This window comes from Indicator indicator, chromosome 18 (assembly GCF_027791375.1).
Source record: "Indicator indicator isolate 239-I01 chromosome 18, UM_Iind_1.1, whole genome shotgun sequence".
NCBI classification, from domain to species: domain Eukaryota; kingdom Metazoa; phylum Chordata; class Aves; order Piciformes; family Indicatoridae; genus Indicator; species Indicator indicator.
In genome coordinates this window covers 18,482,331-18,500,511 of record NC_072027.1, presented here as the reverse complement: position 1 = coordinate 18,500,511, position 18,181 = coordinate 18,482,331, and the positions used below count along the sequence as shown (strand labels likewise).

At 49.7% G+C, this 18,181-nt stretch overlaps 2 protein-coding genes across 7 annotated transcripts in view; one reads left to right on the top strand and one right to left on the bottom strand.

The window, feature by feature from the left end:
- The window catches only part of CTNNA1 (catenin alpha 1), a 142,526-nt gene that overhangs the window by 69,463 nt on the left and 54,882 nt on the right, over positions 1 to 18,181 (bottom strand). For 5 of the 6 annotated variants that reach the window (XM_054389183.1, XM_054389180.1, XM_054389185.1 and 2 more), the window contains one exon: positions 42 to 122. In XM_054389183.1, the coding sequence (XP_054245158.1) occupies positions 42 to 122 (81 nt within the window). Of the gene's footprint in view, positions 1 to 41; positions 123 to 620; positions 641 to 9,243; positions 9,260 to 18,181 lie in introns of all 6 variants that reach the window. The other variant, XM_054389181.1, reaches the window with a different exon arrangement.
- Positions 12,584 to 14,497, top strand: LRRTM2 (leucine rich repeat transmembrane neuronal 2). The gene is made up of 2 exons (XM_054389104.1): positions 12,584 to 12,587; positions 12,951 to 14,497. The coding sequence occupies exons 1-2, from the start codon at positions 12,584 to 12,586 to the stop codon at positions 14,495 to 14,497; spliced, it is 1,551 nt and encodes a 516-aa protein (XP_054245079.1).

Below are 18,181 nucleotides of genomic sequence, written 5' to 3'. Positions count from 1 at the left end.
CTCCTTTGCCCCAGCAAGTAGGAAGTTTCTGTGTGAGTTACCTGTCTGCGCAGGTCTCTGGTCTTTTTGGTCATCTTATCAATGGCAGAGTTCAGGGCATCGCTCCTTTCCTTGCGCCCAGCCTGAAAAACAAGAGGCAAGGAGGTAAATGGGCATTCAGGGTCTCAAAGTCCAGCCAGTGTTACTCATCTCAAGGACGTTGTCAGCCTCTTCAAAGTGATTATGCACACCAGAAGTCAAGTCTCCACCTCCCTGATCAGGCACTCTCTTCCTGGCTGGCTTGGGCAGAACAGTAACATCTGACATCTTAAGATTTTTTACCTCTAACACTCTTCAGCTTGCCTTCAGAAGAAAAAGATGGTTTCACACAGGTCTTTTTGCTCCTGGCCAGCTGGAGACCATATTCAGCCTCTGAGTTTCAGATTTCTCTTTTCTGCCAGCTCAGTCAACCACAGCTGGCACTGCACTGAGCTCAGAACAGCCCTGTGTCGACCTGGTTCTACTGCCTTGGATGTCAAGATTACCCCAGGCCAGTGGCTTTCATGCACACCTCACATGCTGCCTTCAATCTGCAGGTATGAGCACCAGGAGAGCAGTCCACAGAGCTGGGCATCCAACACAGGAGTGCTCTCTTCATACCCTACTACCATACCCAACAACAACTTCATACACAAATACCATACCCAATGCCCCCTTCACACCCCACTACCATACCCAATGCCCCCTTCACACCCCACTACCATACCCAACACCACCTTCACACCCCACTACCATACCCAACACCACCTTCACACCCCACTACCATACCCAACACCACCTTCATACCCCATACCATACCCAACACCACCTTCACACCCCACTACCATACCCAACACCACCTTCATACCCCACTACCATACCCAACACCACCTTCACACCCCACTACCATACCCAACACCACCTTCATACCCCACTACCATACCCAACACCACCTTCACACCCCACTACCATACCCAACACCACCTTCATACCCACTACCATACCCAACACCACCTTCATACCCAACTACCATACCAACACCACCTTCATACCACAATACCATACCCAACACCACCTTCACACCCCACTACCATACCCAACACCACCTTCATACCCCACTACCATACCCAACACCACCTTCACACCCCACTACCATACCCAACACCACCTTCACACCCCACTACCATACCCAACACCACCTTCACACCCCACTACCATACCCAACACCACCTTCACACCCCACTACCATACCCAACTCCACCTTCACACCCCACTACCATACCCAACACCACCTTCACACCCCACTACCATACCCAACACCACCTTCATACCCCACTACCATACCCAACACCACCTTCACACCCCACTACCATACCCAACACCACCTTCACACCCCACTACCATACCCAACACCACCTTCATACCCCACTACCATACCCAACACCACCTTCATACACAAATACCATACCAACACCACCTTCATACACAAATACCATACCCAATTCCCCCTTCATACCCCACTACCACACCCAACACCACCTTCACACCCCATTACCATACCCAATGCCCCCTTCACACCCCACTACCATACCCAATGCCCCCTTCATACCCCACTACCATACCCAATGCCCCCTTCACACCCCACTACCATACCCAATGCCCCCTTCACACCCCACTACCATACCCAATGCCCCCTTCATACCCCACTACCATACCCAACACCACCTTCACACCCCACTACTACACCAAACACCAACTTCATACCCTAGTACCATACCCAATGCCCCCTTCACACCCCACTACCATACCCAACACCACCTTCACACCCCATTACCATACCCAACACCACCTTCATACCCTAGTACCATACTCAATGCTCCCTTCATACCCCACTACCATACCCAATGCCCCCTTCACACCCCACTACTATACCAAACACCACCTTCATATCCCACTACCATACCCAACACCCCCTTCACACCCCACTACCATACCCAATGCCACCTTCACACACCACGACTATACCACCTTCATACCCCAGTATCCCAGGAGACTGCTTTGGAGCAGTCACTCCAAAGCCCCAGATCATTTCTCTTCAAGGTAAAATCCTCATAGAACATTTGTTGGGGCTGAAATCTAACATTCCAAGTATCTGCTGAGAGCTGGATTGCACTAAGGTTCCACACAGCAAGTTCTCCATTAGCCCTGTTGTCAGAGAGGGCAAAGGGCCAAGAAGTGATGGCAGCTTCTCTCTTTTTAAGCAGACTCTGGGTTGAAAATCCCTTAATTTGTATCAGAATGGCAGTGTTAAATCACACAATGGTGGTGCTCTGGTTTTGCTGGGAGGTTTTTCTCTATAATGCAGCTTAGAGTTTTGAAACACACTTTTATGCAACCACAATCCAATTGCTTAAGTTCTAAGCCACGATCAATATAATTATCCTGTTGAGAAGCAAACTCATTTAGCAGCACTACAGTGAGGCAATGCCAGCTATCAATTCTCCAGGTGACAGGCTGGTTTGCAATACCTGGCTGAGCAGCCTTGGATCTAAAACATGGAGTCCATGCCACAGCAGAAATAAAAATGAAACAAACTCAGAGGGGAACGAATCAGGACGTTGTAATGTCATTAGAGTTTAATGAATTATTGAAGATTTGTCACCTCCCTGATCAGGTAATTTGATTCTCCTCACAAAAGGTAACTGAAAAGTGACTGAAATGAAAACCAGGAGCTCCTTCTGACTACACCACAGCCCCAGCAGACCCAGTGTTGGCCTATTCTTAACTTCACATGCAAAATCAAAGCTGAATGATCCAAGGGCTGGAGCACCTCTGTGATGAGGACAGGCTGAGGATGCTGGGGTTGTTCAGCCTGGAGAAGAAGAGTCCAGGGGGACTTAGAGCTGCCTTCCAGCACCTGAGGAAAGCTGGAGAGAGACTTTTCATAAGGGTGTCTAGCAACAGGACAAGGGAGAATGGTTTGAAGCTGAGGGAGAGCAGGGTTAGACTGGAGCTTAAGAAGAAGTTCTTCAGTACGAAGGTGGTGAGACACTGGAACAGGTTGCCCAGAGAGGTTGTGAATGCCTCCTCCCTGAAGTTGTTCAAGGCCAGGCTGGATGAGGCCTTAAGCAACCAAGTCTAGTCGAGAGGCATCTCTGCTCATGGCAAGGAGGTTGGAGTAGATGATCTCTGATGCCCTTTCCAACCTAAGCCATTCTGTGATTCTACTTCTTTGTTGCTGTTGCCATGCCTGCTGGATATGACACCCAAACCACAGTTAGGGTAGGAAGTTTCCATTCTGTGAGTGCTGAGCATGATGGCCCTGCCCTGAGTGGCAGCTCTGGGTGTGCCGCCTGCACCCCGAGGTGGGTAGCAGCTGATTCACCCCCAAAAATGAAACCTAATTGGCACAGCAAGAACTAAATGCCTGCCTCAAGACACAAGCCTGTGATTGCAGCTGCTTGCTCCTGATGCTCTCACACCACTGCAGCACGACCATATCACCAACCCATGGCACCCCCCTGGTATATGTGGGGTAGCATTTTATTTCAGGAGTATCTTTGGATCTCAGATATAGGCTCATCTATTATGCAGAGAGGCAAACATTCAGCTGTTCCAAGAAGTGCCATTTTACTTCTCCCTGGGTGCCCCTCCATTACCACTTTAGCGTGAGGCAGGAGCATGCTGTGGAAGCGAGTCCGCCCATCGCTTCCACTTTGCTGTCCCTGGCTTCACAGCCCAGAGCAGCCTCGGTGCACGAGGCCCAGATGCCTTTTGGATGAGCAAAAAACCAAGAGATGGCTTCCACTAACGGACACTGGGTTCATGAGACCAGAGCTCAGCCAGCGCTCTGTAAATGCCCTGAAGAGCCTGCAATGCAGACAGCAGAGCCCGGGCAGCACCACCTCAGGATGTTGATCTGTTCCTATTAAGCTATACCACATCTGAGCACAGACAGAGCTGTACAAGCTAAACCCCTTCGAGTTCAGCAAGGCAGCTCCAGCTGATGTCCACCTTGTTGGCATGCAGACATCTCAGCACAGGAGCTTGTCATAGGTACTACAGAAAGTCTTCCTGCAGGTTGCCCCAAGCCCCCTGTGAATGCAGCTGAGGGAATTGAACCATTTAGCACATACGGCCACGGGCACAGCTCCTTCCCTGGGGCTGGGGCAGAGCAGGACAGCTGTGATGGACACCTGCACCCCTGAACATCTTAAATCATCATCACTACGTGGAGGGGACTATAAGAAAACTGGGGAGGGACTTAGAGTGATAGGACAAGAGGGGGAATGGCTTTGAGCTGGAAGAGAGGAGATGAGGAAGAAATTCTTTCCAGTGAGGGTGGGGAGACACTGGAACAGGTTGCCCAGGGAGGTTGTGGATGCCTCCTCCCTGGAGGTGTTCAAGGCCAGGCTGGATGAGGCGCTGAGCAACCTGGGCAAGGGGGAGGTGTCCCTGTCCATGGCAGGGGGGTTGGAACCGAATGATTTTTAAAGTCCCTTCCAACCCAAACCATTCTATGATCATAGTCAATCTAACCTAACCAAGGTCTTGGCCTGGTGACAAGAATGTGAAGTTTTGCTCATCTGAATTTTGTTGACCTCTTCTTGCATAAAATGATCCATAAGAACTGTGGGACCAGTTACACCTCATTAGGTACAAGTGGAGGCAGTTAGTGGAACAGCAATTGCTGGAGCACATGAAGAGCCTTAGAGCTCAGCAGGTTGCTCAGAGCTGCCGACAACTTCACCTGGAATGGTTCCAAGGATGGGATCTCCCACCTCTCTGGGCAACTGGGACAGGGACACCCTCAGTGTCAACCATTTCTTCTCTCCACTCTGAATCTCCCTCTTTCAGTTCAAACCACCACCCCTTGTCCTGTCATGACAGGCTCTGCTCAAAAGTCTGTCCCCAGCTTTCTGATCAGCCTCTTGAAGCACTGCAAGGCCACCAGAAGGTCTCCCTGGAGCCTTCTCTTCTCCAGGCTGAACAACCCCAACTCTCACAGCAGAGGGCTTCCAGCCCTGCCAGCATTGCTGTGTCCTCCTCTGGCCCTGCTCCAGCAGGTCCCTGTCTGTGCTGTGGTGAGGACTCCAGAGCTGCCCCAGCACTGCAGGGGGGGTGTCTCAGTAGAGTGCAGCAGAGGGGCAGAATCCCCTCCCTTCACCCCATGTTTTTTTACATGTCCAGTGTGAGGTAGCCTGTCTCTCAAGTAATAAATCATGATTGAAAGGCTCCAGGTGAGAGTGTTCCACCTTTGGGTAATTTCTCCAGTAACCAGTTTCCCTCACTATTAAAAGCTGGTCCTTGTTTCTACTCCAAACTTTCACTGAGAAGCCAACAAACCAATGACTCAGCAGCACGACTCCTCCCAGCTGTCAGCTTCTCTTATCCATGGGATTAGGAGGACCCACAATACCAAAGCCTGAATATTCAGATTACTAACGGGACTTTTAGACCTCCAGCACAAAACTATGCTGAGGGACCAGCAACTCTGAAGTCAGGAAGCAGCTCAGAGAGTCAGTAGATTTAACAGGGTCATGTTGACCATGGAAGTCATTTTGCAGTATGATACCACAGCTCTGTCTAGTATCATGGATAACAACTTCACCCAGACAGCAATTTCACTTCAAACTAAATCAGATCTTTATTGAAAAAGCTAGAATTGGTGTGAAAAGTTGCTGGTTTCCTCCCAGCCCCCCAATCTCTGCTCCTCCACCATCACTGCTGCCCTGCCTGGAGAACAACACAAGCAGTCACTGTCGCATCCTTGCTGTTCCAGCTTGTACAGCTATCCCCAGTGGGGTTTGTTTTAATGGCTGAGAGCAAAGAAAGGGGATTTGTATACACAGGGAGGCAAGTGGAATCACCATCTCTGTCAGGAAGTGTTCCCTTTGTAGGTCTGCTTGCCTTCTGAATTCAAACAAACAAACTGAACCAAGTTTTTCCTACCGCAACTGCTGTTAAAATCTAACCACAACTGAGTTATACAGAGGCAATGGGGGCACAGTGGTGGTGCTGCATAAATTCAGTCTTAAAGCCATCAGGACCAGCAGCACAGGTACTACAACAAGCTACTCACAAAAGTATCTTTTTATAGCTAAATATCAAAACTGATCTCAGTGCTTCAGCAGCAGTTCAGATTAAGCCAAGACCACAGAACTACTGAGAGAAACAATGCCTGCTGCCTGGCACCAGCCCTCACAGCCCACCCACCCCTGCAGAGAGAGAGAGGTTTCTGCTTCAGGCAATTTTGACTTCTAAGATGGACCTCTGCAGATTGTCCAGTCCAACCCCTGTGCTCCAGCAGGCTCACCCACAACAGCTTGCCCAAGATCCCAACGACCAAGAGGGGCTGGAATCTCTCCAGAGAAGGAGACTCCACAGCCTCTGTGAGCAGCCTGCTCCAGGCCTCCAGTACCCTCACACCAAAGAAGTTTCTCCTCCTGTTCAGATGGAACTTCCTGCCGTAAGATGAGCAGGCGGGGAAGACGACCGGCCTGGATGAGCAAGGAGCTCCTGAAGGATTTAAGGGAAAAAAAGAGGGTTTATCGCCTCTGGAAAGGGGGGGAGGCAACTAGTGATATGTTTAAGGATGTTGCTAGATCATGTAGAAGAAAAATTAGAGAGGCAAAAGCACAGTTAGAAATTAAACTGGCCGCTTCCGTGAAGGACAACAAAAAGCATTTTGATAAATATATTAATGCTAAAAAGAGGGGCAAGAGGAGCCTCCACTCTTTATTGGACGTGGAGGGTAACATTGTAACTAAGGATGAGGAGAAGGCTGAGATTCTAAATACCTTCTTTGCCTCCATTTTCAACAGTAAGGCAGGAGGACTTCAGGATAACTGGCCTCCTGAACTGGTCGATGGGGTCAAGGAGCAGTGTTGTACTCCTGAAATCCATGTGGAATTAGTTCGAGACTTGTTGAGTCACTTGGATATTCACAAGTCCATGGGACCTGATGGGATTTATCCTAGGGTGCTGAAAGAGCTGGCAGATGAGCTGGCCAAGCCTCTCTCCATCATTTTCCACCAGTCCTGGCTCACTGGAGAGCTCCCAGAAGACTGGAAACTGGCCAATGTGACACCCATCCACAAGAAGGGCCAAACAGAAGAACCTGGGAACTCCAAGCCTGTCAGCCTGACCTCAGTGCCAGGGAAAATCATGGAGCAGATTGTCTTGGGGGCAATCACTGCACACCTGAAGGATGGCCAAGGAATCAGGCCCAGCCAACATGGATTTAGGAAGGGCAGGTCCTGCCTCACCAACCTGATCTCCTTCTATGACCAGGTGACCAGCCTGGTGGACGTAGGAAAGGCTGTGGATGTAGTCTACCTGGACTTCAGCAAGGCCTTTGACACCGTCCCCCACAGCAAACTCCTGGCCAAGCTGGCAGCCTGTGGCTTGGACAGCAGCACTCTGCGCTGGGTTAGGAACTGGCTGGAGGGCCGAGCCCAGAGAGTGGTGGTGAATGGTGCCACATCCAGCTGGCAGCCTGTCACTAGTGGTGTCCCCCAGGGATCAGTGCTGGGCCCCATCCTGTTCAATATCTTTATTGATGATCTGGATGAGGGGATTGAGTCCATCATCAGTAAATTTGCAGATGACACCAAGCTGGGAGCAGGTGTTGATCTGTTAGAAGGTAGAAGGGCTCTGCAGAGGGACCTTGCCAGGCTGGACAGATGGGCAGAGTCCAACATGATGGCATTCAACAAATCCAAGTGCCAGGTGCTCCACTTTGGCCACAACAACCCCATGCAGAGCTACAGGCTGGGGTCAGAGTGGCTGAGAGCAGCCAGGTGGAAAGGGACCTGGGGGGACTGATTGACAGCAGCTGAACATGAGCCAGCAGTGTGCCCAGGTGGCCAAGAGAGCCAATGGCATCCTGGCCTGCATCAGGAATAGTGTGGCCAGCAGGAGCAGGGAGGTCATTGTACCCCTGTACACAGCACTGGTTAGGCCACACCTTGAGTACTGTGTCCAGTTCTGGGCCCCTCAGTTTAGGAAAGATGTTGAATTGCTGGAGCATGTCCAGATAAGGGCAACGAGGCTGGGGAGAGGCCTTGAGCACAAGCCCTATGAGGAGAGGCTGAGGGAGCTGGGGGTGTTTAGCCTGGAGAAGAGCAGGCTCAGGGGTGACCTCATTGCTGTCTACAACTACCTGAAGGGAGGTTGTGGCCAGGAGGGGGTTGGTCTCTTCTCCCAGGCAACCAGCACCAGAACAAGAGGACACAGTCTCAAGCTGCGCCAGGGGAGGTTTAGGCTGGAGGTGAGGAGAAAGTTCTTCACAGAGAGAGTGGTTGGCCATTGGAATGGGCTGCCCAGGGAGGTGGTGGAATCACCATCCCTGGAGGTGTTCAAGAGGGGATTGGACGTGGCATGGTTTAGATAGTCATGAGGTTTAGGGTGACAGGTTGGACTCGATGATCTTTGAGGTCTCTTCCAGCCTTCTTGATTCTATGATTCTATGATTCCTGGGTTCCAGTTTGTGCCCACTAGCCCTTGTCCTGTCACTGGGCACCACCACCAAGGGTCTGGTCCCATTCTCTTTACCCTTTATCTCTTGCTGAGCATTGCTCAGATCCCCTCTGGGGCTGCTCTTCTCCAGGCTCAACAGCTCACAGAGATGCTCCAGCCTAGCATCTTTTTCTCCCGTGTCCACTGCTCTCCCAGCTCCATGGCAGCGCATCCCAGTGGCAGTAATGCTGCAGCCACACTCCTGTGCTCACCTCCTCACCTCACCACCTCACTGACACAGCACAACTTTTATCTTTTAGCAAAAAGGCAGCAATTCCTCCCAGGAGCCCCCATGTGCTAACATGCAGCCAGAATTAGCACTGATCTCTGGAGGCAGCAGGACGAGCTGGCTGGCTGTGTGGTGCCGGAGCCACGGCTGCAAACCCCGGCTGCCCCAGCCTCCCAGCACCACACAGCCCACATCCACATCAAGTAAGATCAGCTTTTGTCTTGTTCTTAATATGCTAGGAAGGCTTCCACAAGATGTCAGCCTAACTAAATGACAACACTGGCCTTAGGGTGCAATTCTACTTCTCCAGTGCGCTTAGCTGGAAAACCAGTCCTGCTGCTGCTTGAAGAGTGGGGTAAGGGAGAAGCCCCCCAAAGGCTGATTTGGTCCTAACAGGCCCTTTCCTGAGGTGGACATGCCAGTTCCCCTCCCCGTGGTGCACATGGGCTCTGCACTCTCAGTACCCACTCTGGCACAAGTCCCCAGATGGCACTGGTATGTGGTTTTCCTTGGCACGCAAGCGAGTTTTCAGGCTCTGGAGAAGCACAATGGAGTGAGTTTTGCAGGCAGCTGAGGTCTATTCCCAGCCTATTTCATCTCGACAGCTCAGGCAGCTCCCAGGGAACAATGTATTACTGCAGAGCTCCACTTCACACCATCAGGGGCAGGCTCTGGGCTGTACCTGCTATTTCAGACAAGAGCACAGCTAAGGAAAGCACCCAGAAAGTTCACGGTACCAGTCTCCCAAACAGGAAACTGGCTGGCAAGGTGCTAAATAGCCCTTGTTTGATTACAGCCAAAGAATGGAGAGTTTCAGAAAGGAAGCAACTTCCCATGTTTGAACATTAACTTTTCACTCTGTGCCAAATTACACAATCTTAATGTGGGAGGAACCCACCAACAGCTACTGATGCAGAACGGCAAAACGTTTCCAAGAGACACCTCATTCCAGCCTCCCATAATAGCAAAGAGAGGTGGCACAGGAGAGGAGCAACACTTGACCTTTCAGTCCTAAGCATTTCATTAATGGCACCCTTTGGAGTGTTGTTTTCAAACGTTCTCAAAGTCAAATGTTATCAAATCAGCACTTCAAACGAGGGTTTTGCACCAGATGAGCTGCTATGGGAAAGCTCAGCCACAGGTACCTCGGTGCAGCAGCTCCCTCAGACAGCTGGCAACTGACAGCTGAGGCTGGGTTTCAGCTGCTGCATGCTTTGTACACTGAACGTTAAACATGAGGAAACTCTTTACATAGCTTTATGGAATTTCTTTGCATGTATTTGCTAGTTGATGAGAAGCTCAGCATGAGCCAGCACCGAGTGCTGTCAGCCCAGAGCCAGCCCTGTCCTGGGCTGATCCCCAGCAGTGTGGGCAGCAGGGGCAGGGAGGGGATTCTGCTCCTCTGCTGTGCTCTGCTCAGACCCCACCTGCAGTGCTGGGGAAGCTCTGGAGTCCTCAGCACAGCACAGACAGGGACCTGTTGGAGCAGGGCCAGAGGAGGCCACAGCAATGCTGGCAGGACTGGAAGCCCTCTGCTGTCAGGCCAGGCTGAGAGAGTTGGGGTCCATGGGGACATTAGAGCAGCCTTTCAGTATTTAAAGGTGGCTACAGGAGAGCTGGAGAGGGACTTTTTACAAAGGCATGGAATGACAGGATAAGGGGTGATGGGTTCGAACTGGAAGAAGCTCCATTTGGATGAGATATTAGGAAGAAATTCTTCCCCATGAGGGTGGTGAGGCACTAGGACAGGTTTGCTAGAGAGGTTATGGAGGTTCCAAGCCTGGAAGTGGCTTTTCAGCTTTGCTTTGGTTTATGGGCGGCTTCGAGGATTTCTTTTTTGCTTGTTTTTAAAGAGCTCACCTTCTGCATTCCTTCCCATCACAGTCGGTATCACAGTTAGGCCATGGGACAGGAGCAGCAGGCAGAAAACAGCAAGTCCTAGTTGAAATAAGAAGCTCTGAGAAGCCAAAGTTTACTAACTAAGCTAAAGAGCCATTTTACTTCAACATCTCCTGAGACAGCTCATTACTTCCTCCACCTGCATGGCAGGTTTGTTGTTCTCAGCTCATTCCACACCTTGAGGTTGTAAGCGATACCTCAGCTGTTACATACAGCACAAAGGTTTTCAGCTGCCTTCTACTACTTTATGGCTTTGCATCTCAAGGTGAAAATAATCCAAGCTGCTTGGAGCAGGAACCTAGCACCCCCCTGCCTCATCCACTTCGAGCCATGGCCAGAGCAGCTGCTCCAAGGCTTTCCTGCACAGGCACACAAAAAATCCTGACACAAAGATTTAAATCAAGTCTGTTCCTTTACCTGTTTCTTCAGCATTTACCCTTTGGTACCAGCTGTCCCTCCAGATAAAGAGGCAATGAACTTTCAAAGCCAGCAGCCATGACTGCACATTTGCCTCCTCCACACTGTGCATGCACGCTCCGGCCGCAGACCAGCCAGGCTGTAACAGCACAGAGAGCTTTGCAGGGTCACCCTTCCTGCAAATGCAAATTCCTGCGACTCTAAACCTCCCAGGGTAGCTGCTATGGACCAAGCCCACAGCCAGATGCTAGGGGCAGTGCTGTCCCCCCTTTCACAGGGGGCACATGACACCAGAATGTGATCAGTGACCACAAGAAAGCCCTCAGGCTGCTCGGAGTCCCGACGGTAAATGCCAGCCTCACGCTTTCTCTCCTGCACTCCAGTCCTCGGGAAAAAGCAAGCACAAAAGCCACCATTTAGGGAGAAAAAAATAGCTTTTCTAGTTTCATAACTGTGTGCTGTCAAGCTGGGATCCAATTAAATTTTTCCTGTACCTTAACGTAAGATTTGCTTTTTCCAGAAATTTCTCATGGCTTGAGAGCCTCCTTCCTGTCCCTTGCTCGGGGGGGCTTCTGTGCTACACTTGGACACAGCACCTTCAGCTACAGCACTGCTCTCTGCCTTCACACTTTGCAGGGACCATGGTCGCACTCAGCTGTTACATGCAGCTTTAAGCCACCAAACCCCCTCTCACCTCTGTGAGGAGCCGGTGGCAGCCAGCACCCTCTGCTTGTACTGTGCACACTTTTCATCTCAAAGTTCTTTTCCTGCAGCGACCCCGAGCAGAAAGCTGGCAGCTGCCAGCTTCCACCCGCAGCCCTGCACCGCGTTCTCGCTGGCTGAGCACCGCTGCAGGCGGGGAGGAGAGGGCTGGGGGGAGCCTTCCCTCTTCCTTCTAGCACGGGGACCAAGGACTCCTACTGCTGCTCCTCTTTCCCCCCGCCTCTAGCAGTGGTCTGGAACAGGATGGCAGTATGCAGCACAATGCTTTAAAGCAGCAAAGCTTCTGGAAAACCCAAACAAAAGGAACGTCACCGGGTGACGTCAGCCTATATACAGCCCTGTGTGGTCACAGCGCATAAGCAAACCCATTCTTGTACCGCTTCCCTGAAAAGCTTTTCAGTAAATGCACTCATGCTACTACAGGAGCTTCTCCCAGCAATAAGCCACCCATCTGCCATCAACAAGTTAGGACTAAGGGAAGCCACAGCTGCGGGGAAAGGAAACGTGAGCTTCAATTGAGCAGCTGAGCAGCCTCTGAGGATGAGAACTTGTCTGAAGCACTGATTTGGAAATCTCCAAGCTGTCAGAGGGGACGAGCCGGCGATTTCACCAGGAATATTCCGAGAGGGCATCGTGGATTCGGTTTTGCACTGATATCAAAGGACGCTGAGCCCAGTCAGTTACTCAAAGGCTATCTCACATTAGAGCCTTTTTACAGACTCACGGCGTTGAGTCTAAAAACTACGACTGAATGCAACCTCCAATGTACTCAAAAGAATGGGTAAGTTCTGCCTTTCTCTATCCCTTGTGTAACGAGTGACCGGCTGTGCTTGAAAGGAGCAGTTAGGGGGCTAAAGCAGGTTTTCCCTGCACTGAGCCTTACAGAGAAGAGAAAAAAAAAAATAAAAATAACCAATGTTTTCTGATTGTGACACTGTAACCCTCCGTGATGGAGCTAAAGACTCCTCCTAAGTGTAATACCCAAGTATTCCGTGTTTGGTAGTTAAGTTGTTTCTTGCTTTTAGAGCTTAGCGTGTCGGAAATGCATGGCAATGTTATCTGCAGTGAAATCTTCCACCGTGATGTTCCAAGTGTACTGATGAGGCTGTCCTATCTTGTTGTTTTCCTAAATTATATTCTGCAGGCTTACATTTCAAGTGGCCATTAGGGGCTCGTATGCTGGCAGCACTATATGCAATGAGTATGGTTTTTAAAATGCTGCCTGCCTTGGGCATGGCTTGTCCACCAAAATGTCGCTGTGAGAAGCTGCTCTTTTACTGTGACTCTCAGGGGTTTCACTCAGTGCCAAACACCACTGAAAAGGGCTCGCTAGGTTTGTCACTGAGGCACAATTCTATTTCTGAACTTGAAAGGGATCAATTTGCAAGCTTCAGTCAACTTACTTGGCTTCACTTAGATCATAATCAAATTGCAACAGTCAGAGAAGATTCTTTTCAAGGACTGTATAAACTTAAGGAATTAGTCTTAAGTTCCAACAAAATCTTTCATTTGCCAAACACAACTTTTAGCCAGCTGCTTAACCTGCAGAATTTGGACCTCTCTTTTAATCAGTTATCCTCTCTGCACCCCGAGCTCTTCTACGGCCTTCGCAAGCTACAGACCTTGCACTTGCGATCCAACTCCCTGCGGACCATCCCGGTCCGCCTGTTCTGGGACTGTCGTAGCCTGGAGTTCCTGGATCTGAGCACAAACCGCTTGCGAAGTTTGGCTCGCAACGGATTTGCAGGATTAATCAAGCTGAGGGAGCTGCACCTAGAGCACAACCAGCTGACAAAGATTAATTTTGCTCACTTCCTCCGGCTGAGCAGCCTGCACACGCTCTTCTTGCAGTGGAACAAAATCAGCAACTTGACGTGTGGGATGGAGTGGACCTGGGGCACCTTAGAGAAGCTCGATTTGACTGGGAACGAAATCAAAGCCATCGACCTCACCGTCTTTGAAACTATGCCTAACCTTAAAACCCTCCTAATGGATAACAACAAGCTCACCACTCTGGATTCCAAGATCCTGGGATCGCTGACATCCCTCACCACCGTGGGCCTCTCCGGCAATCTGTGGGAATGCAGCCCAAAGATCTGCGCCTTGGCCACATGGTTGAGTGGCTTCCAAGGTCGGTGGGAGCACTCCATCCTCTGCCACAGCCCCGACCACACCCAGGGAGAGGATATTCTGGATGCAGTGTATGGTTTTCAGCTTTGCTGGAATTTATCAACTGTTGTTACGCCCGTGGCTACCACGTCTGCAGCTCCGACTACCGAGTACACGAAAAGGATCAGCTCTTCTCATTTCCATACGGGAGACAAAGAGATTCCAACTACGGCAGGCATGGTCGTTACCACCGAAGAACAGTTCCCCGAGTCAAACAATGCCATCTTCACTCAGAGGGTAATTACAGGAACAATGGCTTTATTGTTTTCTTTCTTTTTTATCATTTTTATAGTCTTCATCTCCAGGAAGTGCTGCCCTCCCACATTAAGAAGAATTCGGCAGTGCTCCATGATTCAAAACCACAGGCAGCTCCGGTCCCAGACGCGGCTGCACATGGCAAACATGTCAGACCAAGGACCCTATAACGAATATGAACCCACCCACGAAGGACCCTTCATCATCATCAACGGCTACGGACAGTGCAAGTGCCAGCAGCTGCCGTACAAAGAATGTGAGGTATAATGCCCACGCGCCCTCCCAAATTCAAGGCAGATAAGTAAGCTGTTTTAAACTTGTAGGGGACCTACAGCAGATTCTAATTTTTACAAACGTTGCCATAAAGCCTAATTTTCCCAAGCTCCTTACTGGAAACATTGCTCACGGAGTGGTGCCCTATTTTTAAGTTGGGTTTTGTTTTGTTTTAAAGATTAAAAAAAAAAAAGTAATATTTTCAGTGGTACAGAAGCAATGATTGCATTTAAACTTGCACTCCTGCTGTGGAGAAGTCTCAAGAGATGCTCACCTCCAACGATGTAAACTGTTCCATGTTCTGTAATTATATGGCTGTGTGTAACCATTTCTACCCCAGGCTCCATATTCTACTTCTGCTACTGAAAAGGGTGAGAGGGAAGGACAGTGGCTGGCTGTGCAGAGCTCTGCGGGGGGACATACGCTCCATTTGTTCCACTGCAGCTGGAGGATCCCAAACACTCCAGCTGGCTCTGCTCACTCGAAAGGCAGCCCTGGAGGAGGATTTTTTTTTTTTTTGTCCCCCTCCTCTGATAATTTCACTCCAGTAAGAAAGGGGAAGGGAAACAAAAAGAGGAGCCGAGGTCCAGGTGGGGATTTCAGTGCAGCAGGGACCGGTGAATTTATTTGAAGTACGGTTTCCCTATCTGCACGCTGCTAGTTTGGCTTGGTGGAAAGGAGCTTGCTGAGGCTGCCAGCAGCCAGAGAAAGGAGCAGTTCAGCTGGGCACAAGGGAGCAGGCTGGGCACAAATGAGCTGGACAGCTCTGCTGGCGCTCACAGAGCAGGCAGAGGAGGAAGGCTTAGGGTGAGAGGATGGATTCAAAATATAAAGTGCATTCAATTGCTGTCAGCTCTCTGCTCTGGCTGGATGATGCTTTCCATCAACTCAGGCTAGGAACAAACAGCATCTCAACACCTGCTCATGTGTAAATATCCTTAATCAAGTTTTGCTTAATTAAAAGTAAATATCAACTAGGAGGTTAAGGAGAAGGGGGAAGGAAGGAAGGAAGGAAGAAGCCTCTCTTTGTCCCCCCTCAGCTCCCCCCCGCCCTGTCCCAAGCTGAGGCTTCCTCTCAGCCTGGAAGCTATTCTCATGCACTAACTCCACTGGTTTCTCTGGAGACAGAATTAGCCCCTGTAATATAAGCTCTCACTTGTCCTCCTCTTCCAAAATTCAAGGTAAAAAAAGAAAACAACGAGCCACCAACCAACCCCAAATCCAACCTACCTTCTGACAAGTTAGGATAATAATGATTAGTTTATAGAATAGTTCACTGAAGGAAATGGTTTTCTTACTGGATGTGGGACAGAATCTAAACTAGTTAAAAAAAAAAAAAAGCAGCAAAACCTATATACACACACACAGACACCTCATGGGTAAGGAGTAATCTGATTTCTTTAGCCAGAAGTACCATCTTGCTGTTGATGCTAGGTGATGAAACGATATGTAAATATTTGCAGATCTATGCAGCCGTGGTGGTACTCAGATGCCACAGGGGTAGAGGGAGAGGGGTGGGAGGGTCGACAAAAAAAAAAAAAAAAAAAGGATTCCATTATTTTGAAATCAACTGCTCCAATATTGTAAACCACTCTAACCAAAGCTAAAAGGACCAGAGGGATGGTGATTTTTATTTTAAGCTCTATATATACCTGTATGTATAAACTAAACAAGATGTTGTTGTGTCCGATGCTGCAGCGCTCAATTTACCAGCACACCCCCGACGGAGGGATTCCTCACGGTGTTGCCATACCTTGAACAAAACCACTTAATGACAGTGTGCTAATTGTCCTTGTACTCAACAACTGCTCTGCAAACTTTGCCAGCAGAACAATCACGGCGTCCCAACCCTGGTTGCTGTTTCACTCGGCTTTTCTCGGTCTGTGTTAAGCACTCAGTGAGGTATTTAGGGTGCAATTAGCTGGCGGTTTGATGTTTTATTGTGAAATGAATTCGTCCAAGGCCAATTACAGCAAGCTAAGTGTGACTTCTCTTCCCATCTGACATAAAAGATTTGTGGGTTGGTTTTTTTTTTTTTTTCAATGACTGGGTTTGAAGAGATTAATTTGCATCATTTTGCTTTCACCTGCGCTGCCCTTGTTATAAAACAAAGATTTTTGTTTACTTCCTGCGACTCTGTACTTTAATGGAAGAGGCTCAGAGGAGCCTAAGAGGTTTCCACAGAGGTACCTCTGAACCCTCTTCACTGTTTAAGATTGTGATGAGCTGATTTACACCTATTCTAGGAAATCAATTACTGCTTTTAGCCGAGCACAATAAATCATGTGAGGCAGGTGGACAAAGAGCAAATATTCTGTACTATTAAATCCCACCTGAGCCAGAAGGCCAGAGCTAAGCTAGTAAATACAGAACTGTGGTGGTGTCCAAGGGTCTTCAGCTGCCTGTAGAAAATCTTGCTTCATTCCTCGCCATGAGGAAGAGCTCACAGTGCAGGTTTTGCTCTGCTCAGGGCAGGAGTGGGGGCATTGCTGTCTCAGCAGCAGCCAGCCCCTGCCCCAGCACCTCTGGGGTGGATGGTCTGCACTGGGGGGAACTGGAAAGCAGGCACTGTGGGGATGATGTTCACGTCCAGCTAAGACAAAGTTATAATTGACCTCATTAATTACACTGGCAGGCAAATCATCTGGCTACACCATCAGATGTCAATAGTGAACCCTGACGGCTTGAACTGCATTTGCAGGAAAGAATTCCACCTTTCTCCCCACTAGCAGAAACCCTTGCCTTGAGACAGTTCTAAAGGTACCACATCAGTCCTCCACAGGGCCACTTAACTGAAGCACTGAGGTCCTTCCCAAAGAGGTGCTTTCATAAAATCATTTTGGTTGTAAAGGATGTTTAAGCTCATTGAGACCAACCATTCTACATCTCTACTAAGTCTGGTGCTAAAACACATCCCTCAGCACCACACCTGTGACTTTTAAACACCTTCAGGGATGGGGGATTCAACCACTGTCCTAGGGAGCCTGTTCAAATCTTCCTTTTAGGGAAGAAGTTTCCTCTAATGCCCAACCTAAACCTCCCCTGCTGCAACTCAAAGCCATTTCCTCTTGTTCAGTCACTGATTCCTTGGGAGAAGAGCCTGACCCTCATTTGGCTCCAACCTCCTCTCTGGGAGCTGTAGAGAGCAATGAGATCTCCCCTTAGCCTCCTTTTCTCCAGGCTGAACAAGCCCAGTTCCCTCAGCCATTCCTCACCAGCCCTGTTCTCCAGCCCCTTCCCCAGCTTTTCCAACACCCCAGCTCTGCACAGGAACCCAACTCCACCTCCATTAGCTTGGAATTGTGCCCAAGAAGAGTAAAGAGATGTTCCAACAGCACTGGCTGTAATCCTCTTCTCCATACTCGTCCCCATTTTCCAAGCATTAAAGCACTATTCCAGCATCTCTCAAAGCAAACACACTCAGGCACCCAACAGCCCCAGCTTCTGCAGGTCCTGCAAGGAGCAAAGCAGAAGGGAGGCAGCCCCAGCCTAGCACAGCCCCGTTCCCCTGCACTTGGGCTCTCCCTACGACACTAATGCGCAGCCAGGCTCCCAAATGCTGTGCTTTATGTCTGCCATTTCCAAACCCATTTGTTGCCAGGTTCCAGGCGTAAGCAAAGCAATTCTGCAAACATTACATTTAGGGTAACAGGTATCATAAAACTCACAGAATGTCAA